Consider the following 25,472-nt stretch of genomic DNA (forward strand, 5'->3'; position numbering starts at 1 on the left):
CCCGCCCCCCCGCCCACACACACACGCGCGCACACACACACACAGCCCTTAAAAAGTCGAGTAACTCAGAGCACAGCCTGTCCTAAGTGCCTGGAAAATGCCAAGTTCATTTGGATGCTGTCTTTTAATAATGAACTAAATGCCAGAATTATTAGCATTCAGCAGGTTGCAGTGTGAGCCTAGTGTATCTGTTACTCTGTTCTGTCATGCTTATTTTCTCATGTAGTTTATAGAGGCAATAATTCTGCTTGCATAAGTCAGTAAGCTCCTGTGACCATATTTGTGATCCATCACCATCCACACTGTCTGTTGGCTGTCAGATTCATTTGTGGTGGTCTGTGCTTGGTATATGTAGGGGTAGCTGCATTATGTTTGCACCAAATCCAACCAGGCCAAAAATAGCAAACCTACCATTATAAACAGTTTTTCAGCTTTAATCTTGCATCTGATTTTTGCTGCACAGCTACTGTATTTACCCACTTCCAAGATGAGGTTATTTCCCCCATTTAACATTTGGGGTGTGAAATAGCCCCTCATCTTGGAATCGAGTACAGAGTAGCAGCAGGGGAGAGGCAGCTGCTGCTGCTGTCTGTCCCCCATCTACTCCCTTGCTCCATGCCTGGCATATGGAGCAAGGAACAGCTGACATAGCAGCAGCATCTTTGGCCAAGCCATGGAGGTCAGGGTGCAGCTGCCACTGCTAGCAGGCTGGGCTGAGGCTAGAGCAAGAATGTGCTGGAGTGGGGCTGGAGGGTAAGTGGCGGTGGGGGGGTGGAAAGGCTGCAGGAGTGGGGGAAACGTGGGGCAGATGGGGCAAGGGGGTGGGGAGGCAGGCAGCATGGGGGTAGATGTCAGGGGTAAGGTGTCAACGTGTTTGACTCACCCCTGCCACTGCTTTCCTCACTGCAGCAATAAGGAGGATGAATTTAAGGTGACCCTCCCATAATTAGATGGAAAGTTGGAACAAATTTATACATTTTCCTTGCATAGAATGTAAGGGGGCGGTGGGGTGTCTTGAATTTAGAGTCATCTTGGATTTGGGCAAATACCATAATTTGCTACTGAGTGCTTTTCTGCAGAAGTTTCTATTGTACCTGACCAGATTTTTGGACTACCCAGATAACCTTTTTAGGTATTTGACTGCTTCTAATTTTAGTCTGTTAAGTGAAATGTTTGATTTCTCACAACTTTGTACATCTCATTATATGTATCTGAAGTCATCAGCTGATTTCAGTGTTTCTTCATATTTGTCCTTTTAGGAGTAATATTGTGGTTGTTCTCTTATTTCTTTTATACAATGCATTTATCTTGTGTGCTCTTGTTTCATCACTGCGTAAAATGAGTTCTTTTTTATCTTGAAAACCAGGCGGACTGTAGCAGAGGAAATGGGTTTGATTGAATGGTGAGCCTCTATTGAACTGCAATGACATGACTTTAAAAAAACAGCAACCTGAAGCAAAGAGATTATTCTGTCTATGTTTGACATTTTGGCATAGGAAACATGTCCCTTTTAGAAAGATCTGCAGTGTAGAGATGACATCTGTCTCGTATATCTTGGAAATAGTGTTTCCTCCTTCTTCCTTGGCACTCAGCTGTGCTTTTTCATTCTTTTAGAAGGCAAAAGGTGGCAGTACTGCTAACCTGCCAGCAGGCATAGGGAACAGTGTTCCTTTCTCTTGAGGTATAGAGGACATCTGGCATTTCTGTGTAGTTTCTCTCCACTCTTGTGGGAATGTTTTTGTCTTAATGAAGTTGTAAAATTGCTGCTATTCATATCTCTGTGGTAGTAGATGGAAAGATCCCAGTCCTGATCTATGCTTTGCTCTGTTAAGGCTATCTTCTTCATTAGGAATTTGCATGAAAATTAACTTTCTCTGGTTTTATTTTGGAGACGCTATAATACAAAGTAGCAAAATAACAACTTGAGTTCATGCTCTTTGGAAAATCTTTAATCTGTAGCTTCAGGCTTCATGGTTCTGCAAAATGTAATCTAAGTGGTCTTTCTTGATTCTAGTAGAGTAATTACCATTAAGATGTCAGAATCTCTTGGGGATTTTTTGCCCTCCCGTACAGGAGGGAACAGGTGTTTCTGATAAACTCATGTAGTAGCTAAACACTGACCTTTTAATAGCAACTGGTAATCTGCCATGGCACCCTGTGGGAATAAAAATGTAATGGTGTGAACTGCCATGCTTTGTATTCTTTATTTAATTGCAGATTTATTTTATTTATTTATTGATGCAGGATCCTGTTTATGGTAAAGGGAAACTTGGAGAAATTCAAGGACTTGTACTGGGGATGCTGGATACGTTTAACTATGAGCAGGTAAGTTGTATGCGTCTTCTCATGCTGCCCTTCAGTGACTAAGCACTTGGAGGAAAAGGTGATTTGATTAGGAACAGTCGGCATGGATTCTCCAAAGGCAAGTCATGCCTGACCAACCTGATTGCCTTCTATGATGAGATGACTGGCTCTGTGGATGTGGGAAGAGCAGTGGATGTGATGTACCTTGACTGCTAACAAGCCTTTTGATATGGTTTCCCACAACATTCTTGCAAGCAAGCTAAGGAACTACAGGTTGGATGAATGGACTATAAGGTAGATAGAAAACTGGCTCGATTGGCAGGCTTAATGTCTGGTTGGCAGCCAGCATCAAGTGGAGTACCCCAGGTGTCAGTCCTGGGGCTGGTTTTGCTCAATATCTTCATCAGTGATCTGGAAGAAGGATGGAGTGCACCCTCAGCCAGTTTGCAGATGATACCAAGCTCGGGGAGTAGATATGCTAAAGGGTAGGGTTAGGATTAAGAGTGACCTCAACAAATTGGAGGACTGGGCCAAAAGAAATCTCCTGAGGTTCAATTAGGACAAGTACAAAGTCCTGCACTTAGGACGAAACAATCCCCTGCACTGGTACAAGCTGGGGGCTGACTGGCTGGGCAGCAGTTCTGCAGAAAAGAACCTGGACAGTCAGCTAAATATGAGCCAGCAGTGTGCCCTTATTGCCAAGAAGGCTGATGGCATGCTAGGCTGCATTGGTAGGTGTGTTGCTAGCAGGTCAAGGGAAGTGATTATTCCTCTCTATTCAGCACTGGTGAGGCCACATCTAGAGGATTGTGTCCAGTTTGGGGCCCTCCACTACAGAAAGGATGTGGACAAATTGAAGCGAGTCCAGCGGAGGGAAGTGAAAATGGTTTGGGGGCTGGGGCACATGACTTCTGAGGAGAGGCTGAGGGAACTTATTTAGTCTGGAGAAGAAAAGACTGAGGGGCATGGGCAACTGGTACCTCCTGATACTGGGGAGGCACCAGCAGCTGATTGCTGACCAGCAGGGGGTACCAAGCAGCTGGCGGCAAACCAACAAGTGCCAGCGGTGCTTCTCTCTGTGCCCCCACAATCTTGGGGGCATCAGCCTGCCAATCAGCGACCGTCCTCAGACCCCACTGGGAGTGTCGGTGGTGGCCAATGTCAGGGGGTGCACGTGCCCCCACGTGTACCCCCTACGCATCACCACTGTTGAGGAGGAATTTAATTGCAGACTTTCACTACCTGAAATGTGTTTCCAAAGTGGATGGAGCTGGACTGTTTTCAGTGGAGGCAGATGACAAAACAAGGAGCGATGGGCTCATGTTACAGCAAGGGAAGTTTAGGTGAGATATTAGGAAGATTTCTCATGAAAAGGGTGGTGAAGCACTGGAACAGGCTACCCAGAGGTTGTGCACTATCCATGCATCCTTGGAGATTTTTAAGACCCTGCTAAACAAAGCCTTGCCTGGGATGATCTACTTGGGGCTGGTCCTGCTCTGAGCAGTAGGTTGGACTACACGTGATCTCCTGAGGTCCCTTCCAATCCTTGTTTTTTATGATACAGAAGTTACCTGGTATTGTCTGGAAGAAGAGTGGTATGTTCCTGACACAGTAAGTTATTAAGAATGAAAGCGCTGATGGTATATATTTGTTTTAGTTCCATGAGACAGGAGAAGGAAGTTGGATAAATTATTCTTAAACAGGTTGTCACTTGAACAGTTGTGATGCATATATTCTCCTACACTTCAGCACATGTGGAGGTGGATGTAGTTTAGGTTGTCTACTGAAATTTACTTAAAATGGGGTATACGTGTTTTGATTTCTCTGTGGGTTTTTTGGCGTCTGAGTTCTAGCTATGGCTGTAGCTCTTGGCCTTAAGCTTTCTCTCCCGTACTTCAAACTCTGCCTGTACCTCTCATTCCCAGCCCACAGCTCTCTGTCAGCCCATTGTTATTCCCTCCACCCCATACCATGTCTGGTAGATGTAGTCACTCGCCTTCCATCAGGGATAAACTTCATACACATGGGATCAACCCTACCTCGCTCCATAGGGAGTCCCAGACAGGGTCTCAAACAATTAGCCTTCCTGCATAACTTATAACTGAAGAGAAACAGCAAAGAGTTAAGATCAGCTCTAGTTCTCACTATACAGCACAGCCACCCCTTCCCCATCTCATCCTCTACTGCCTCCTAATACTGATTATACAGTACAGCTGTCCCCTTCATCCCAGGAACCTGTGCTCTGGGGCAAATTGGGGATGCCTGACTACTTTAACACCACATGATCCTTCAGTAGATCAGCAAGATTCCCAGGGCCTGAACCATGGATATGTCATTTGGGGCAGGTGTTTGGTATTGTCATGGAGCCATTCAGCCGTTTCCTTGTATTATATTCAAGGGACATGCAGGCTAACTTTTGTCTGATTTCTTTTCATAGATTTTTAGCAGGCAGTGTATGAAACTGGACTCTGACTGAAGTGTGTCCCTGGGAGTCTGATTCTTCTTTGTCAAACAGTGCATGTTATCTCTCTACTCCATACCTGTCTTCCTCAGCCCATCTTCCAGATATCACTTTGTGGATATTCCAGCTGTTATCTGGACCTTAGCAGACATCAGACTGAGCCCCTGACCTTCCTTTCTCCCCCTTTCTCTGTTACTACTATCCAACCTTGCATTCAGTCCACATTGTTTACCTGATGCTGAAAAAAATAATGGAGACAACTCTTTGTTTATGGGTGGGGGGGTTTTAGTGTTTGCTGCCACATAAGCAATTGCTCATATTGCTGTAAGGGTATTGTACATTCCCACATATGGCAAGTCAGCTTATCTTCACCCACATCCAAGAAGATGACAAGAATTGATAATAAGTGTAAAGTTTGGAGTCTTTTGTGCCCTTCCCATATTGCCATACTGCCAAAATTGCAGGTTCCAGACCAAAATGCTCTTTGCAGCAGCACTGCTTTGAACTCAAGAAGTTAAGTTCATTGGCAGTCCCCTTGTGTCCCACTGGCAGTGCATAATCTGGATGTGAACTCCAGGGTTAGCTGCTGGGATTGTGCATCCTGGATGCAAATGAGGTGCACTTCCCCCAAAAGGTGGCCAGCTGCTTCACCCCACTGGAAGTCACTGCCAGTGAGGAAGGGCACTGAATGGATAGACCCAATCTGACTTGGTTGCACGTGGCTGTTGTTCCCTGAGGTGAGTAACCAGTCAGCTTCCTGTGGAGAGTGGAGCGGTGCCCACAGTAAATCTGGGCGAGGAAGGATGTGGCCAGACTCTAACCCTCTGCATTCTTGAACAGCTGGTTGCTTAGACCCACACATCATCCTCCAGACCTGTTAACAGATGGCAGCCCAGGCCCCTACAGTGCTCCACCCTCCTCCTTGGACAAACTAGTGTTCCTCAGGGAGAAGCTGATTACAATGCACAGGCCTTTCCTGCCTGTATTGGATCACCTCTAGAAGAACCCAGTTCCTTTCCTGCTGCGTTCACCTGGCTCTGTAAGATAAGGAGGGTGGAGCTGCTCCTGCCCTGCACCAGTTGGGAACAGTGGTGACAGAATCTGGGTTCCTCTGCTGCCTGGTCTACGGGATGTTTCTTGCCAGCCAGGGGAGCAAGCATGGGGAAGGGGAACCCACCTGCCACTGCTGTCCCTTGCTGAGCCCAGCTGCAGCATCTCTGGAGCCCCTTCCCCCTATGAAAGGGATTGGGAGGGTTGTGAGGGGCTGCAGTTGAGCTCAGCAGGGGGCAGCAACAGTGGGTGGGTCCCCTGTTCCCCACTTGCTCCCTGGCTGGCAGGAAGCACCCAGGGGCACCCATTGGAGAGGAGGAACCTCTCATTCCTGTATTCCTGCTTCTGCTACTGTTCCTGTATGGAGTATGTCTGAAAGTGGGGGGTAAGGAGGAAGAGAGGAGTGATGGGGGGATGCCAATAAACACTGTCTGGATTCACCGCTTCCTGGCTCTGAAGAAAAACCCTGGGCATGAGGGACACCTTTGTGTTCATCCTGTCCTCCTCTCCCAGGGAGATGGGGCTTGAAGGGCACTTTCTTCTCAAGGAATTAGGTCCCCATTTCCCTTTTGACTTCTCTGAGTCGCTTGGGACCTGGAGGCAGGGAGTAAATAGCAGTTGGTTACTTTTACCAGTTGCTGATAATCTGTCGGGTTAACTGCCTGATCCTGGTGTCTGGCAGTGATAACTGAGAAGACTGACAGCCCACATGTAGGCTTGTCCAACAAGGATCACTTAGAGTCAAAGAACCATAGAATGAGGGTTGGAAGGGACCTCAGGAGGTCACATCTAGTCCAACCTGCTGCTCAAAGCAGGACCAGCCCCAACTAGATCCTCCCAGCCAAGGCTTTGTCTGCTTGGATTTTAAAAACCTCCAAGGAAGGGGAGAGTCTGCAACCTCTCTGGGTAACCTGTTCCAGGGCTCTACTAGCCTCCTAATGAGAGAGTTTTTTCTAATACCCAGCCTAAACTTCCCTTGCTGCAACTTGAGACCATTGCTCCTTGTTCTGTCATCTGCCACCACTGAGAGCCCAGCTGCATCCTCTTTGGAACAACCTGTCAGGGAGCTGAAGGCTGCTATTAAATCCTATCTCAGTCTTCTCTTCATCAGGCTAAATAAGCCCAGTTCCCTCAGTCTCTCCTTGTAAATCATGTCCCAAGACCTTTGACCATTTTTGTTGCCATCTGCTGGACTCTTTCCAATTTAAAAGCAATGAGCGTGAAGAATAATTGTCTCTTTTGTTTGTCAGGGTCAGTTGGAAACTGCATCAGCTCTTGGTGGCAGGTGGCTTCTGATCTGCCGTGATTTGGCAGCATTGAGAACATGCTGTCCCCTTTTGGTTCTGTCCCTTTAAGAGCCCAGCGACACAGTCTGTGCAGTTTTGTGAAGTGCCTTATACTTCTGCCAGTTAACCTGGTGGGACCTTATGCTCTTAAATAATCCCGAGGAGAGGAGAAGAGGACCATTGTATTGAACTGACATGCACTTGCATGAGGCGCCTTCCTTTCAGAAGCAAGATGTTGCTGTTGCACTGTCTTGCTGTTGAGAGTAAAGAGCACCAGTGACCCTCCACTGGTTCTTGTGCACGGGTTCCTAGTTTGGGTACTCTCATCTTTTAAGATTTTTTTTTTTTTATCCAGTGTTTGGATTCAAGCCCACAATAAATTATTTTGATATCACCCTCTGAGGCAAATGGAGGAGGGGCCTCACTTATGACATTGCTCTTATTCCAATCAGAGCACTGATTTGTACGTGTTCCCCAGAGAACGCCATCTCCCTCGGCCTGAGTCCCTCTGTTGGACGGTCTCATCTCTCCCTGTAAGAATTCCCACCCCACAGGGCTTTGTGCGAGTTGTGGCAGGCCACAGAGTGGGCCTCTCTTGGTCTCTTGGCTCCATTCTGCTTTGAAGTCTTCAGTCTTCTCCATTATGTCATGAATCCCGGGGCTCAGATGTCTCTTCCTGTGGTTCATTCTGTGACAAAAAGGACCTTGGGCTCCTCCTCCTGACTCACCGCTAGGTAGAAAGACTGTTACCATTCAGGATTTTACCTTTTTGTCATCACTGGAAGAGGACTCCACTGTAGCATCTGACTGCCACTTTGCATCTCCATCAGACAGGAAACCTCTCTGCAATGTCACAGGAGCAAGGCTAGGGCTAACAGAGCTCAAGCCTGCCATTCAGATTGTCTAGAGGGAGTCTTGCCTACTTGTGCTAGACTTCCTCCACAGCTGTAGCTGAGGCCATCTCTCAAATGGAGAGCCCTGAGCAGACCACCCATCTCCCTCCAAGGGATAAAGGTGGTTTGTGGGGGAAAGGCTGTCTCCAGAGCAGAACCACTAGAAAAAAGAAGAGGAGCTTCCAGATTCAGAGGTGCATGTAGTGCCAAGTTTCGAATTTGTGCACCAGCTCCCAATTTACCCTGATTCTTCAGCTCCTTTTGGAGTAGGGCTAACTTTAAAATCGATATCAATAATAAACTACTGACTAAATGTTAAAAATAATTTCTATTTTCAGCTTTTCCTTGTAGGTTGCCATCATGGCATGCCAACTGTTATCCATATGTTAGTGATGGAAATAGTTGTCATCCCTGTAGTTTCAAGGCCTTGGATTGAGTTGAGTCTTTCTCTTTTAGGACACTTCAGTGCACTGTGTTTGCTCACCCACTGCATTTTGATTTTTCCTCTGTCTCGATATTTAGTAAGCCAGACCTGCAATGCCAGTCTCCTGGACCTTGTGGCATTGATGCTTGTGCAATGTTCCTTATACAGCGATCTAACCAGTCTTTAACAATCTCCCACCTCGAGAGAGGTATAATAGTTTGTGCAACCACATCACAAGGTGATGTTCCAGCAACCTCAGAATTGCATAAGTGGTGCTCAGTTTTCAAAATCCTTTGCAGGTAATGGGCATGACAGAGCTCCCAGGTCTGTAACGAGTGCTTTGAACTTGTGTCTGGGAAGAATGCTGGTGATTTCTCCTCCTGACGGTGCTGTGGGAGCTCTAAAAAAAAAACAAACCCCAAGCAGAATGTTTGTAGGTGGTGTGTGGGGCTTGAACAATGTTCATTCCTATTTAATAGGCCTCTCCATGTGTGCTCTGAGATCATAAACAGAACTGAGTATACAGCAGCCTGGGAAACATATTCCTCACAGTAAAACGCCCCTGGTTCTTAACTTTGTAATGGCATACAACTCAGCCAGGCAGAATTGTCCGTATCCTGGGAGACTGCAGTTCTTAGTATTTTCATACTTGAAGAGTGGAGTGTATTTGGGCTTACAGCTCCTACTTCATCTATATCTTCCATGTAATTTCAATAAAATGGTGGATGTGAGGAATAGCCTTGTGCAGACAGTTTATTAGAAAGGTCGAGGACAAGGGAAGCCTGGAGTATTGCAGCTGTTTTTCAGCGATTCTGTTCAAGAGTATTAAAATGAGCACTGTAATTACTTCTCTAAAGGGGGAAAGCTGTTGTTTCTGTTAACCTATCCTGAGGAGGGGAAAAGGGATGCTGTGTATTAGCAGGGTGGCACTTAGGGTATGCATAAGGAAAAGCTGCACCTTTGCTCTTTATTTTGTAAGGTGCTCAAAATGATGAACTGTCGTGTGACAAATGTCTGCAGCATGGTGAGAGGATACACGACTTCACTATTGTGTGCATTTGTCTTCCTGCACAGACCCTTCTAGAGACTACCACTAACCTCCTAAACCATGATCTCCACTGGTCCCTTTGCAACCTGAGAGCCTCTGTCACCAGAGGGCTGACCCCGAAACAGGATTATTGTTGTATCTGTCTGCAGCAATACAAGAGAAGGCAAGAGACTGCTGATGAAATCATTGTCTTCAGGTAAGCATAGAGACGTGTGTGTGTGTGTGTGTGTGTTCAAAATAAGGCTGAGAAAAAGGGCCAATGGGAAATAAAAGATGGGAGAAACTTACTTGATTTGAAACAGGAACTCCCCTAAACTCTTACCCAGCCTCCAGACCATATAGACCTTGGCCAAGATCAGATCTCATCATGGTAGCCACTGTGCCAACAAAGTGCTCGCAATCTATGGGTACATTCTCCCTGCAGTGAAAGGTGCAGTAGCTCACTCCAGCTTTGCACTAGTTCACTCCAAAGTGATAGCAGTGGAGCCCTGTGCTCCAAATCGTCCCAAGAGCTTGTCCATTTTTTCCAGTAGCACTTTGCAGCCTGCAGAGAGCTCTGCATTGCCACGACTAGGCTGTTATCATACCTGAGCTAGCGTGGGTGTGCCTCCACCAGCCGTAGTCATGTACGTTCAGATCATCAGGCAGACAAAGAAAAGTGGAACAGAGACTGGGAAGTGCTGAAGCTTGCTACAGAAGACACAAAGCTGCCCCCCGCTGTGAGGAAAGTCATTTATTTTGCTTTTGTGGCAGAATTGAAGGCCTGTTCCTGTTCCTTCACTGTGTCCCAGTGCCTGCAGCCTTTAGGGGAGTTGCAGAGTGCTCTAGGAAATGTTTTATGCCAACACAGGGGTTGTAGACAGAGTCCTATGCCAGCATGTATTTTGGCAAAGTGTTTCTGCCGTTCTCTGAAGCTGGAATCTGCCTGTGAAAGGCATAAATAAAGGAGAGAAACAATCATGTCTTTGTTGTTGGAGTTCATAGGATTGTAGGAAAGAGCTGGAAGGGACCTCAGGTAGTCATCTGTTCCAGCCCCCTGCTCAAGGCTGGATCATCCCTGACTAACCCATTCCAGCCATGCTTTGTTGGCATATATGGAGTTTGTTAGGGTCCCATGTTGTCACCCATTCCTCTGGGTACATGCAAAATTCCACAAACCTGTGACACCAGTGGAAAAGGTCAGTGAGCCCAGGACAGGAAGCTGGAGCAGGAGGTGACTCAGCTGGGAGGCTTTCAGTGGTGGACTGGGAAGAACAGCCTTGCAGGACTGGGGAGCGCTCTAGGAAAAGGAACTGCACAGTAACTGTTTCAGCTGGGTTTAGCTTTGAAGAAGGGATGTTGAGGCATGGCCACATCAGGGTACTGGTACACTGATCTGTCCCTTGAGTCCCAAAGAGTTTGATCCCCTCAGTCCCCTGGGCATAGAGCTTTGGCATGGTTGGTTGAACTGCTTCCGTGTTAAGCCTTTTCCAGATGTTTATCCCTGCCTCAGTCCCTAGCATCCAGTCCCACCCACAGAGAGTGCTGATCCCAGAGGAAGGGGCCTCATTGTTCCTAGTAATGCCTGAAGTGGGCAAAGGACAATCTTTAATTTAATTAGACTACATACCTCTGGCAGATGCAAGGCTATTCAGCTGGGGAGCGCACCTAGTTATCAGCATGGTTCAGCCAGCAGGCTGGTTAGCCCTTTTAAGACTGCCTGTGGCAGTGAGAGTACAACGACTATGTAATACGTTGACCAGAGGCACAAACTCATCCCTGTTACTTGAGGATGTAGTTCAGGTCATGCACAGAGGAGATGGCAGTCTGTTGCCTTTTAAGGGGTAATGCCTCCTAAAAAAAAAATGGGGGAGGACTCCAGGATTGGATTTGATAAAATATAACAAATGGGAGTCTTGTCTTTGAACCAACAAGTGGTGTGAAACACCAGTACTGACTCCAGAGTTGTTTGCTACCTACCAGAAGCCTTGGTCCTTCTCTGCAGAAAGGACTTGTAAATGTTATCCTGGATGTACAAAGAGAGGAATTGTCTAGGACATTCTGAATAGGATGATGGGAAGAGGCAGATAACAGAAAGAGTTTTGATAGGATTTTCCCAGGTGTTCAGCAGTTGCCTGCCCACTCCCACTGCCTTCAGTGGCAGCATGTGCCTTGTGCATAATGAGAACATCCAAAACATCCAGAACTGTGAAGAGTTCAGCTCATAATTTCTCATTATGGAATATTTTTTGGCTGCTTTCTCTGAAGCACTGGGTTCTCTACCACTGGCAGGCAGGATATTGATCTAGGTGGACAGTTTGGCAAGTCCTATTGACTCTGCCCCCCAGATGAGGGCAGCAAAACTCACCATGAGGACTGTTTGCATAGTAATGATTAGGTGAGTAAATTCATCCAGTTCTTCTCAGGGCTAAGTCTCAGCCAGCTAGCCCTTCATCTGTCTTGGTTTTCATGAGAGTCTGGTGAGGTTGTCTGAACTGCAGTAGCAGGGTTGGAAGAGATGAAGACATACTGCTGGGTGTTGTCATACTAAAGGACCCTACAAAGATGAATACTCAGTGTATGGTCCCATCCATGGATGGAGGGAACAACAGCCAAGAAATAGCAAGAGACTTTAAGACAGGGAGGTGCAACAGTCCAATGCCATCCCCTAGAGCAGTGGTCCCCAACCCAGAGCTCACCTGCAAGACCCTTCAGTGTTGCTTGCTGCCACAGAAAATTATTGCTTGCCACAGATATGTGTTGCCCCAGTAGATGAGGAGTGTGGTCTTTGCCCAGAAAACAAAAAAGGGTAGGGGCCGTTGCTGTAGCATCTCTCAGGAGGGAAGGAACAGAGCCATGCAAGCATGATACGGTCTGCCTTGTGTCACGGTTGATCTCTCACATGGGGCCATTGATCTCCATCAGGGACCATCGTTCAGTAATTAAAGGTATTTTACCTGTAACCAAGGTTCTCCAAAGACCTTGTGACCATGATCCCACACTTCCAGTCTCTTGTCCATGAAACACTTGCTTCTGAATAGGGGTCGTTGAAAAGCCAGGACAGGGTCCTTGTGTCTTCAGTGCTAGAGGTCCTACCCCTGTGTCCTGCTGTACCTCTGTCAGCAAATGTGATTCTAGCTGGGCTGTTGTGTGTGTGACTTTGCCCAGGGGTGATGCGTGGAAGCAGTATTGTTCTGTGTATTGACATTACAGGTAAGCAGGCCTTGGGGAGGTAGGTTTTTCCCTGGATTGGAAATCTCCTTTTCAATCATTGCTTTATTCACTCAGGTAAATACCCATGCAGTATTACCCTGCTTGGGAAATATGCTAAATGGTTTCCTCCCTTGTTTTCACAGCTGTGGCCATCTCTACCACTCCCTCTGCCTGCTGAGCAAAGAGTGTGGCCTGGAAACCCAAGGGCTGATGAGATGGACATGCTACAAATGTAACTCCAGTAGCAAAGGGGGGAAGCTATGTGAGAGCTTCTCAGAGTTGAAAAAAGGAACCAGCACATCTCTGGCTCAGGTAAGCATCACAGGAGGGGTCCTCCCAGACTACAAACAGACTGAGCTGGTTGCAGTGGTCTAGATTTGACTGATAAAGAGATGAGGAACTTCCTCTCCCATATGTGGAGCCCAGCTTCATTTCCTGAGAGTGTGTGTAAGAAAGGAGGCTGGCTGCTAGGTAGAAATGTTTCTTGCTTCATCTGCTGTATCAGGGCAAGGGCCTGGTCATCAGGACCAGTTCCCCTGCATTTAGATTTCAGCATCTTGTGCAGATTCCCTGATGCAGACCTCAGAGAGAGACTGCCAGGGCCAAGGACCGCCAGCCCAGAAGATGGAATTTTTTAGCCCTTTCCAAACTCAATGAGCCTGAGCACTTTTTGTACTGGAGGGCGATGCCATCAGCCTCATAAAAACAGTAACTTACTGACAATGGGTTTGTTTCATCACCGATTTCAGTTGGCAAAGAGCCTCTGAAGGAAGTCAGTGTATGGTGCAGCCCAGAAATAAACTGTCTGTATGCAAACTCCTACTTTGTCCTTGGCTTGATACTGTAAATTGCAAGTAAAAATAAATAATGGATGGCTTGCCAAGATGTTCCCTTTGAATAATGCATCTCCAAGAGCAGAGTTATGCTGGTGAGTGCTACAAAGGAAGCTGGGGTTGTGGGCTTTTCCCCTAACTGCATCGAGGTATGTTGTTCATTTACTTTGCTTTGGAAAATAACACCCTCCACCCCTTACGCGCACACACGCACACCCATTAATGCATTTCAGCTTCTAAAAGCAAAGTAATTCAGTGTCTGAGTACATTTTTACAGTGTTTTGCTCAAGTTTTCTTCCACCTTCTACCAAATCAATTCTGATCAGAAGATAGCTAACTACATTAGTCAACTTCCATCAGCTTCTGTAGAGGGAGGGAGGAGCAGGTAGGAAAAAGCTTTCTGCTAGGAGGCAAACATTTTTGAGAAGTAATCTCTGAGGCATGCATCGGAGCACAGTGGAGTCGCCACAGTTGTATTGTATTAATCCTTTAATAGTAACAGAAAGGGAGACATCCCTAGCACTGTGTGTGGAGCAATTCCGAGCCCAAACCTTTTTATATATTATTTTTGAAAATGAAAAGTGAACAGTTCCTGCATACAGTGCTTGTGATGGTGACCTCCAAGCTAAAGCAAGCTCCCAACTTCCAATCTAAGCACTTTCTTTTATCCTGCTATGACTTTTATAAGGGATTGACTTGACAACTGCTGTGGTGAAGACAGAGAGAGGGTTTTTTTTCCTGTAACTCTCAAAATTTAGAATATTAGAAATGGCCTCTTGATAATTAAAGTTACTTGACACTGACATTTTATCGCAACGTCTCATGACTTTTTGGCCCCAATTTTCTTAGTGGATGATTCGTTAAATAAATAAAGCTCAGTGCTGTCTGCTTTAGTAGCCTCTAGACACTCAGGCATGGGTTGTTTTTCAGCCAGTATCTGAGGGAGGAAGCTACTGCCACTAGTCTGTGCCCCAGATTGCTTATGCTCTTAATACACCAGACAGACCCAGTGTGGCCTAGCGAGCAGAACACAAACAATCATAAACACACCATTTCCCTACCTTCTGTGGCACATGCTCTTTCAAGGGTGGTTCCTCTCTTTTGCCCAGGCTGGATCTGGCCTGCTGGAGCCCTGAGGGTCCCCTCCAGCTCATACTGTCCCTTTCTCAAGTTTGTGATATTTATCCTTTAAATGCATGGGAAATGTGTAAACTGCTGCCTTTAAATCATACCTACCTAAAATAGCAAGAGGTAAAAAATAACAAAGCCAGCCATTAAACTTATGTCACCAAAAAGCCTCTTTTTAACTCTAGAAGAAAGATGGCTAACTTGAGCGGGACATAGGGCTGGAAGAGTGTCCAGGGATAAAAATGGAGGTATAGAGATGGCTAGATGCAGAGGAACTATCCTGGTTACACCCCGAGGGGGCTGTCAAGCCTTTTGTCTCTGCATGCACTGGAGTTCAGCACCTGGGGAACTGCTGCAGGTTCAGGTAAATGAGTAGACGCAGCAATGCAATAACTCTTATGGTGGTTCTAATAATATCGTATGGTGATACCACATGGTTCCACTTGATTAGAAAAGCCAAGCCGGTTTGTTTCTGTTTGATCATGCCCATGGAGGAGCACTACAACTCTTTCAGCCAGCCTGTCTGGTGCAGCCGTGAGGCTCAGCTGGCCTTGACTTTCTTTAATTGTAGCATTGGCTCTTCTCTCATGGTCTTTCACTTACTGATGGTCTTGAGAGAGATTCTTTTTTTGTGTGTGCGCGCGTAGTTTTTGGCATTCTGGTCTTGAAACACTCTTTTGTCTCTAACATCTGTATTCATTTTTGCTGCCGTAGTTGGGTTCCTTTCTAAGGACATTTCTCTTCACCGGGATGTCCATTCTAGAACACCCTCTTGTAGTTTGTACTAGGGCTGGAGTGTAGCTGTAACCTTGATGGTTCAAGGAATATCTGAGACGCAACAAGTTTTTTGGTGATGCCTTTATTGGACTGACTGTATGACTGGGAGAGATGTTAGATGAGTTGTCGGGTATGAAATGTCCTTTCTCACGTACAGAATGTATTTTACCATTTTGCCATCCTGTGACGCCTATGATTAGTTTAGAGTTTGCCAAAATTTATTAGACTACAGGCCCCTCTGATCTCCTGTAGCATGGTGTATTCAAAATCCTCCTGATCAGGAGACCAGTAATTGCATTAGCATAATTGTGCTTGTGTTGCTTATGACTTGCAGTCACAGTGTCCAATGCCCAGCCCCTTCCACTCAGAAGCCTCACCTCATTAAGTTTGTTTGAAATTTTACAGTATTTATTTATTTAAAAAGAAATCAAATTCAGGAAATGAATGAAAGGCAACAATATTTGGCTGTCAGGCTTGAGTACAACGTGCATCCCCTGCATTGGACCCTTGCAGATTACCAGCATCTGTCTTGGGATTTTCTGTCAGATAAGGAGAATTTTGGAAGGAAATTTGATCATCTTCTGTCAGTGGAATATTTTTTTAAAGTAATCTCTCCCAAGGTTCAGAGATGGTGAAACACAAAACCAGGGACTGTAGCTTTAAATAAAATTAATCTTTCCTGAAGGTTTTACGATTGATATTGTCATCCCAAACACTAGAAAGGGTGTAATTATTTGTATGAGTCTTCAAGGGTTTTTGTTTTTTGGCCTCATTCCCAATTACTTAAGGGACTCAGAGAGCTTCTGCTGAAGTGCCTGTGTAGAGTGAGTCTCTACAGCTTGCCTGACACCAAGACACTAATAGTTGATCCCTCCCTCTACAACCTTCCCACCCCACCCCCACTTTGGTAGGACAAGTAGTTTCCCAGTGCATCTCATACTGTTTCTCGGTTTTAGGTGGTATGTCCAAAAATTTCGTCCAGTGAAAATGACATCGCCTAAGGAAGAAAATAAGCTTTTGGCACTGCCATTTCAAATCATGCCTTGCTGAGCCACTGGAAAACTAACCCCCTCACATTTCTGTAATGCTTTGTATATAATCCTATGAGCAGATACCAACATACTCTATTACAACTGTCCTGAAGCCCTGAACACTTAGTTTCATTCATCTCTTGGTCTGATCCAGCGCCTTTCTTAAATCCCTTGTGAAACCCTCCATTTAGATGTTTGTTTTCGTTAGCAGGCTGTGAATTAGGAATAGCTTGGTACTGGGAAATGCCACTGAGCATCTGGAGTGCATTTCATAGCACCAACTCTGCTCTGCTGGAGCACAGACTGTCAGTTTAAATTCTGCAGCGCTGGTGAGATTTATATGTGAAGTGACAACCCAACAGACAATGTTCTTTGTCTCTCTGCTCTGTGTGCGCAAATTTTTTTATACCAGTTCCCTTACAATCTGCACTTGTGGAAAATGGAGGAAAGTTAGCATTGACCAAGGTAGAATGAAGAACATTAAATGATGGTGTTGATAGAATTGTTTTAAAAAAAAAAAAATTATTATTGTGATGCAGATTCATTATCTTGGCTTGAGGCTTTATGCCATGAGCTACTAGGAAGAGGGGAGAGAGTTTTCCTTTCTGGCAAAGTGCCTCCCAGTTTCTGCAGATTAGCTGAATGTCTCTACAGAATTACTTTTTAAAGCAGACTTCCAGAAATGCACTTGAAGAAATAATCAGTACATAGTTCAGTTCTTGTATTTTTGAGTACTTTCTAAGATGATGGAAAGTTTTTTCTTTTTGTTTTTGTTTTTTTTAAAGAAAAAATTTATCTGAATATTTCCATTCCTTCCTGTAGACCAGGGGACCCCTGGCACGTGTGCTGAGCACAGCATGCAAGGCCATTTTGCTCAGCATGCCACTGCTGGCCTGGGCTCTAGGCAGCTGCTGCCAGCCACGAAGCCCAGGCTGCTCCCAGCAGGCAGCTGGGTGGCTGCAAGCCCTGCCGTGGTTGGCAGCAGCTACCCAGAGCCTGAGCTGGCTGCAGCCAGGAGGCTGCAAACATCTGCTCCAGGCTCTGGCATTAGCTCCATACTGGCGGGTGCATGCGTGCCTTAGAGCGGACTTAGCTCAGTGGCCCAGGAGCCCAGGTCTGTGTGCCCGTGCATCTGGTTCTGTGTGTTTGTCTGCCTCTGCCTGGTCCTGTGTGACTGTGTGCATGTGTTTGTTCTGGGTGTGTTCTGGTTCTCTGTGTTTGTGCACATGGTTCTCTGTGTGCGTGTGTCTGGTTCTCTCTCTACTCTCCTTTCTCTCTCTCTCTCGCCTCTTTCTCTTATTTGTCTCTCTTTTTCTCTCTCTCATTGCAACATGCTCAACAAAAAAGGAATACACAACAACAAAGGCAACATTTATGATTATTAAATATACTAATATGCAGTGCGTCCTGCCATGTACATTTCCCCCCCGCCCCTTTTGTTTTTCTGGCATGCCGGCACTCTGGCACCTTCCAAGGTAGCCATTGTGGTTTTTTCAGCATTCTGGCCAAAACACATTGTCTACCCCTGCTCTAGATCTTCTCTGAATACCATTGTATTCAGCTGTGTGAAATTTCGCTGGCCTTTTAGTTTCGGCACTGTTTCGACCAATTTTGAGGTCAAACAACAACATTGAAACAAAACAAAAGGCCTCGAAATAGCCTTGAAAGAAAATGAGGCTGGTTGAAACGTTCTGAAAGTCCCCGGGGCAAGATCTGGTAGGTGGCGGCGAGGCAGCTCTAAATCGTGTTGGGGGAGGGAGGCAGCCCAGCTGGGCTGCTTTCCTGACCCCCGTGCTAGATCGGGTTGGGCGTGGGAAGCAGCCCATCTGGGTTGCCTCCCATGCCTGGCACAATCTAGTGCAGGGGTCGGGAAAGCAGCCCAGCTGGGTTGTCTCCTGTGACCAGCAGGATCTAGTGCTGGGGGTGGGAAGTCATCCCAGCTGGTCTGACTCTACATCCTCAGCGAAACTTGAAACAGCCTCAAAACAGCCTTTCTGTTTCGATGGAACAGAACAGCTGTTTCAACTCAAAATGAAATTCGAGGTGAAACTGTTCTGTGGAACCATCGAAACTCTAGGCAAAACAGAACGGTGCCATTTCACACAGCCTACATTGTATATCCCCAGATCTTCCTCAAAACTCTCAGTACATTTCATAATTCCTGTCTATATTTGACCTTCTTTTCTGTCCTCTTTAGATTTGTTTTAAGGACAGAAGCAAAAGTGACCCATTTTAAGACAGAGTTTTTGCAAATATACCTTTTCCCTCTGATATTCCTTTTATAGTGACTTGGGCTACAGGAAGTAAAAGCACATTAGCTGGATCTTGTACTTAAATGCTTACAAATGAAATAGTTGCCTTTGACATCCTAAATCCATTCACCTTGAAAGCTACAATGCCTCTGCCATCTTTGTCTGTCAGGTCTGACAAATCTTTGTCTGTCAGGTTAGAGATTGAGGAAGAATACAAAACTGGTTCTTGTTTGGAAGGTTATCCCACCTGAAGGGGGTTATAAATGTGCTATTTGTAAGGAGAAAACGTCCAGATACTCAGGATTCAATCTATTTTAAATATGGAGCAATTGCCAAAGCATGTGACTTCCCAAGGCAGTGCTTTTAAGAACTGTTCAGAGGGTGAGGCATTTTACTAGAGACCTCTTCTGCCAAGTTACCACCGTAGCAAATGGCTCCTGTGATTTGCATCAGTCCATTTGCAAGACCTGCTGCTAGCTGTGCCTCTCTCAGGAGTCTTTGCTGCCTTTTTAAAACCCAGCTTACATCCTGCATCACATTTCTTTTGGGCTACGTTCATCCCTGCAAACCTTCATTACATGCACCTGAAGCGTTGCTGCTATGTTTGTATACGTATGTGTGTGCGCGTGCATGCACCACATTGTAATAATGGTCTGAGTTATGCCATACTTGCTCCTTCACAAATTGGAGGATTGGACCAAAAGAAATCTCATGAGATTCAATAAGGACAAGTGAAAGTCCTACACGTATGATGGATAATCCCATGCACCAGTATAGGCTGGGGGCTGACTGGCTGGGCAGCAGCTCTGCAGAAAAGGACCTGGTAGTTGCAGTGGATGATAAGCTGAATATGAGCCAGCAGTGTGCCCTTGTTGCCAAGAAGGCTAACAGCATACTGGTCTGCATTGGTAGGAGTGTTGCCAGTAGGTCAAAGGAAGTAACTATTTCCTTCTATTCTGCACTAGTGAGGCCATAGCTGGAGTTCTGTGTCCAGTTTTGCACCCCCCCACTACAGAAAGGATGTGGACAAATTGGAGAGAGTCCAGTGAAAGACGACAAAGTGGTTTGGGGGCTGAGACACGTGACTTATGAAGAGAGCCTATGGGAAATGGGCTTATTTAGCCTGGAGAAGAAAAGACTGGGCAGTGATTTAATAGCACCTTCAACTCCCTGAAGACTGGTTGCAAAGAGGATGGAGCTGGATTGTTGTCAGTGGTGGCAGATGACAGAACAAGGAGCAATGGCCTCAAGCTGTAGCAAGGGAAGTTTAGGTTATAGTAGGAAAAAGTTTCTCATCAGGAGGGTAGAAAAGCACTGGAACAAGAGGTTGTAATGTCTCCATCCTTGAAGGTTTTTAAGACCTGGCTAGACAAATCCTTGGCTGGGATGATCTAGGTGGGGCTGGTCCTGCTTTGAATGGAGGGTTGGACTAGATGGCCTCCCGAGGTCCCTTCCAACCCTCGTTTTCCATGATTCTATGTGCTTCCTGCCAGGCAAGAATCACCGAGCAGTCCTTTGTTGCCAAAAAGATAGGAAAAGCATTATAAATATTCAAATTAGAAACAACTGGTGTCTAATCATTGCGTGTTTGTTTTTTTTAAAAATGATCTTGACCCCTGATGAATGTTTTATGGATGCAAGAAAGACAAAGCCTTCCCAGCCCTGTGTGGTTCCAAAAACATTTTGGTACCAAGTGTTGCAAAGCAGGATGGTCCCATTCCATCTTACCTACAGCAGCTAGACCTCACTGTCATACAGAGGATACCACCATGAGTAAGACCATGCCTTAACTGGAACTATTTCCTGCAAGAGGTGCAAAAGCAGCTGAAGGTGCCACCCATAGTGACTTGCTCCCATTGTTGATATAAATCAGAAGAAAAGAAATTGAGGCAGCTAGTACCATGTGCTTCTTATCAGTGAAATAACTGTGGCCATTGAGGATAAGAGCATCTTTTTAATGTCTTTTCAGAACAAAAGAGCCTCTTAACAGAACCTGGGGAAAGATACCACACTGTAAAGATATTTTATCTAAGAAAAAAATGCATAGTGAGCACCAGTGGCTGGAAGCTGAAGTTGGCAAAGCTAAATCAAGAGAGAAAATGCAAATATACCAGTGATTTATCCACGGAAGTGGCTTGCTCCCAGTTGTGTAGATCATCAGTTGCTTATAGCCTTTAAATCAAGGTTAGAAGTCTTTGCATAAAAGAGAGGCTGTAGTTCAATCACTATTTAAAGGGCTTCATACAGAAATCCTTTGGGTGCAATTGTCCAGCCTAAAGGAGCTCAAAATAAATCATCATAATGATCCCTTCTGGCCTTCCAGTATAAATGTGTCTTTTGGAAGGTAGGATCTACCCTTCAGCATCTAGCATCCAACATCTTGAATGCAGGTGCCAGTTTTGCAGGAGCACTCCTTATTTTGAGATACGTCCACACACTGGGAGGGTTCCAGTCCCTAGACTAGCTAGAGACAAGACCAGACAGGTTGGCTCTCCTAGGCTCCTAGGAGCCATATTGTGGCAACTCCAGGTGACGTGAGAGCAGTGGCATGTGTAAAGAAACAGATGAGCTCAAGAAGGTCAAATCTTCAATGCCAAAGTAGTACTGAACCCGAATCATGTTGCAAACCAGTAGGTCATGGTGTGTTTTATGTTTCTGAACTATTGGTGCACAGGGAAGTTGGCTTATTTTTAATGCTAATTTCTTTGTCTTCCATTAGATAGCTCATTCAAGTGAAATATCCCTATGATTAGAGCAAAATGGCTTCCATTTAATGAAATACTTCAATTACAGCCCTCGGAGAATTTAGGAGGTTTTGCTGAAGCAGAACCACTTAAGTACAGGGACAGATGTTGGGCTGAATTCAAACTGCTGGCAGTTCCAGGGACTGCATCCATCACAATTGCCGCCATTTATTTGTAGTGTAGCTGAATCGCATTGTGCTTGGCAGTTGTGCTTCTGATCTCAGAGGCACTGGTACAGCTTATTACATGTACCTCTAGCTTGAGACTGGTAGTCTTCATCTGTCTGCTCAAATCTGTCATTCAGCAGTAGAGATGGCAGGGAGGGAGCAATCTGTGTGACTGTCAAAATGGCTGGGAGAGGCAACATAACCAAGGTCTGAGGTTGTTATGCCCCTTTTGATATCCACCTTTCTTGGGCTTGGGCACATGGCTGGGATTTCACTATTTACTACAAAACCAGTTTGCTCTGGACTGTAAATAACTTGTACCATCCTGCCTCAGTAGCTGTTACTCTGTGTGATGATGCTGACACTCTGAATCTCAGATGTTGCAGTGACAGGAGGTAGAAAACAGCGTGCTAAAATTTTCCATCCTAAGCCTCCATTTGGAAAGCAGAGATGGAGGGAATTCTCTGGCACAAATATCTTCACTCTGGCCTGTACAGTTTGCATTGGTTTGAAGCTCAGAAATCATCTGATGCCAAGGGAGTAAGAGAAGCTTTGATGACGGGTACTGTTTTTGATGTCATGTCCTTGTTCTGACTCTGAGTCCCCTACCAACACACATGCATGCAGATACACACTTAAACAGTAGCTCTGCCCTTGTCAGTGAGTGTGAACTGAGCCCCTACCTACCACTCCAGACAGCTGGGTCTATGTCAGCACCCACATCCTAAACAGGTCAGGTTAGATCAGGGCTTTTGGTTGATGTAAGTCTATTGAAAGTCTCTGTTTTCCATACAGAGTGGGTAGTTATTCAACAGCCCCTACCCCACAGCTCTGAAAGTGAACAGAAAGAGACAAATGAGTTATATAAATGCAAGACATGATAGAATAAAAGAGCTTTGCTAGGGAGCTTGCAGAATGTCATTCAGTTCACAGTTGCCATCCCATCCTTTCAAACCCCTAAGGTTGAATGCAGAGGCTCGTGTGTGTTTGATTTATCTCCATGTTGAAGAGCAAGATCAGTATATATTTTTTAATAGCCCTTGAAGGGGATTGAACTCAAAAGAAGAATCCAGCCATCCTAATGCCCAGAATCACCAGGAAGATCCTCAAACACATGTGTTTTAAGCATGCAGTGTAAGTCATGACGTTGTAGTGCAATGTGGGTGTCACTGGGGTTAAAATCAAGCACCAGCCTGCTGAGACCCCTACTTTCATTTTTCTTTCAAAAACTATTGGGATTGCTTGCCCATTTCCTTGAGGAAGCATTAAATGACAGATGAAGGTTGTTAATAGCAAACTGTTCTGTCAAAGCAAGTCAGAGGTGCCTCTCCAAGAATAGTCCTTGCCTGCTTCTTGCCTTGGGCCTGGGAAGTGACAGAGAACCTCCCAAGTGTTTGGTTGGTTTGAGTACTTAGACCCCACCCCTGGCAGGTGTTACATTTAAGATATGATTTACTAATCAGTCACATCTGAAGTTGTTACCTGGCCACATGTTAATGCAATTCACAGTGTGCTAACTTTGTGGCTTATCCTTTGTTTTATCATATGGAAAAGGTGTGCTAACTTTGTGGCTGATTTCCATCATGCCATTAATTGAACATGTGGCTGGGCTGGAGCTCCCAGCCACCAGAGCTTGGCTACTGGCTGGTACACGAGGGAATTGAAGATTGAGATCCTGGGCTCCCCCTGCCTTGGCAGTGGGGTGTGATGGGATCTGCTGTTGGATCCCACAGTCACACCCACTGCTGTGCATGTGCAGCATGGCAAAAAGTGCAGTTGTGAGGATCTTTCATCGTGCTTTCACTTGCATGTCTCTCATGGGCCTGGTTGCTGGAATCCTCCTCTCTGCTATCCCAGGAGCACAGCCCTTCTCCCCACCCTCTCCAACTTCTCCAGTACTCTGAGATAGACTAATAGCAAACATTGACAGCCCTGACAGCTTACAGCACTGCCCTTAACACTCTCTGAAGCTGTAGGCTGCAAATTATCCTGACCTGCTTGTTTTAAAAGGTTTACCTTTTGATAGATGCTGTTTAACATCCTCCCTAGGTACTGTTACCAAATAAAACATTTGTCATCATTGCATAATTTTTCTGCATCAGCCTTCCAAGTACAGAACCCAAATATTCCTTGGATGTATGCCCATTTGGCATCACGATTGACAGTTTACCATTTTATCTAATAATTTGATCCATACCCTTTGCTGTGATTCATTTGATTCCTTATGCATTAAAAAAGTCATAGTCTTGTCTTTAACCCGGTTTGTCTTGGATATTTTGGTGCCGTGTTCAAAGTGCCTTGCTTGTTTTATCTAATTAATCCTGCAGAGCCTAGACAGCCTTTGTTTTGATACAGCAAAGGATGTAGATTGGCGTATCTTGACAGTGTCTGTGTGCAGCTGGCTAGCGGCCAAGGAGACCAGCATTTTTCTGGTTTGTGTTCTTTCTGATAGCTGAAATATTTTAGATGTTTAAGGTGCAGTCGTTTCTTTTCATGGTCTTCACAGTTTCAGGCAGTGTCTGCAGTGACAGTGGGGAGGGTAGAGATTACAGAGCAGAAATAACAACCCTGCTGTCTCGGTTGCCTAAACGGCAGGGTTCTGCTTCTAAAGTGTGGTTAAAAATGTGGCCACTTTCTCTGCCTTTGCTGTTGTGTCCTGTAAGAGTTTCAAAAGGAGAGAGGATTAAATGAAGCAGTATCTTTATGAGTTTGCATTTAGTTACAGGAAACCTGGTAGAGCTGAAGCAGAGCCATAAAGGCTGCTTTCAGCTGTAGAAATATCAAGGGAACACCTGAGCCTGTACAAGTTAAATACTGCTTCTCTCTCCACTTAGACACTGACACCCTCCTACTTACTTCACCCTCCACTACAAGAAGATTCACCGTGTATAAGGGAGTTATAGGAGCTGCATTTAAGTGGGTTTCCTTCTGGAGCTCCAGAAGGCTGCCTCTTTATCTTGGTAAAAGCCACAAAATGTGAGTCTGCAGCCAGGTTTTCATTCTGAATTTCCAACTGAGCTCTAGGTTTCCAACTCACCTGGCCCTATGGGTCACATGAGTAGTGTGAGGCCAGTCCATGGGCCAGATCATCTACCTAGGTTTCAGTAAGGCCTTTGATACTGTTTCCCTTGAAATCCCCTAAGTTGGAGAGTACTGGCCTAGACCAGGCTACAGTGAGGTGGGTTGGGAACTGGCCCAGTGGCCAATCCCAACAAGTCATAATTGATGGGGTGGCCTCATCCTGGAGGGCTTTCTCCAGGGGTGTACCCCATGGGTCAGTGCTCAGGCCTGTGCTCTTTAATAGCTTTATTAATGCCCTGGATGAGAGAGTAAAAAGTGCAATAATTAAGGTTGTGGACAATACCAAACTGTGGGGACAAGCAGGCACATCAGAGGGCAGGTCAAGGATTCAGGAAGACCTTGACAGGCTGGTCCTATGGGCTGAACAAAACCATATAAGGTTCAAAAGGGACAAGTACCAGGTCCTTCATCTGTGTAGTTTCATAGTTGATAGGGTCAGAAAGGACCTGAGCAGATCATCAAGTCCGACCCCCTGCCATGGCAGGAAAGAAAGCCAAGGTCAAATGACCTCAGCTAGGTGTCTATCTAGCCTCCTTTTGAAGACCCCCAGGGTAGGAGCGAGCACCACTTCCCTTAGAAGTTGGCTCCAGATCCTGGCCGCCCTAACAGTGAAGTAGCGCCTCCTGATTATCTAACCTAAATCTACCCTCTACTAGCTTGTGACCGTTATTCCTGGTCACTCCTGGTAGTGCTCAGGGGAACAGGGACTTCCCCAATACCTGCTGGTCCCCCCTGACTAGTTTGTAACAGGCCACTAGATCCCCCCTCAGCCTTCTCTTGTGGAGGCTGAACAGGTTCAGG

General features: G+C 45.7%; 1 protein-coding gene across 5 annotated transcripts in view; it reads left to right on the forward strand.

Annotated features, from left to right (window-relative positions):
* Positions 1-25,472, forward strand: part of VPS8 (VPS8, CORVET complex subunit) — a 149,964-nt gene that overhangs the window by 115,607 nt on the left and 8,885 nt on the right. For 4 of the 5 annotated variants that reach the window (XM_019542948.1, XM_019542950.1, XM_019542949.1 and 1 more), the window contains 3 exons: positions 2,245-2,325; positions 9,493-9,662; positions 12,802-12,970. In XM_019542948.1, the coding sequence (XP_019398493.1) occupies positions 2,245-2,325; positions 9,493-9,662; positions 12,802-12,970 (420 nt within the window). The remainder of the gene's footprint in view (positions 1-2,244; positions 2,326-9,492; positions 9,663-12,801; positions 12,971-25,472) is intronic. The other variant, XM_019542951.1, reaches the window with a different exon arrangement.

This window comes from Crocodylus porosus, unplaced genomic scaffold, assembly GCF_001723895.1.
Source record: "Crocodylus porosus isolate Cpor-Errol unplaced genomic scaffold, CroPor_comp1, whole genome shotgun sequence".
Taxonomy (NCBI): Eukaryota; Metazoa; Chordata; order Crocodylia; family Crocodylidae; genus Crocodylus; species Crocodylus porosus.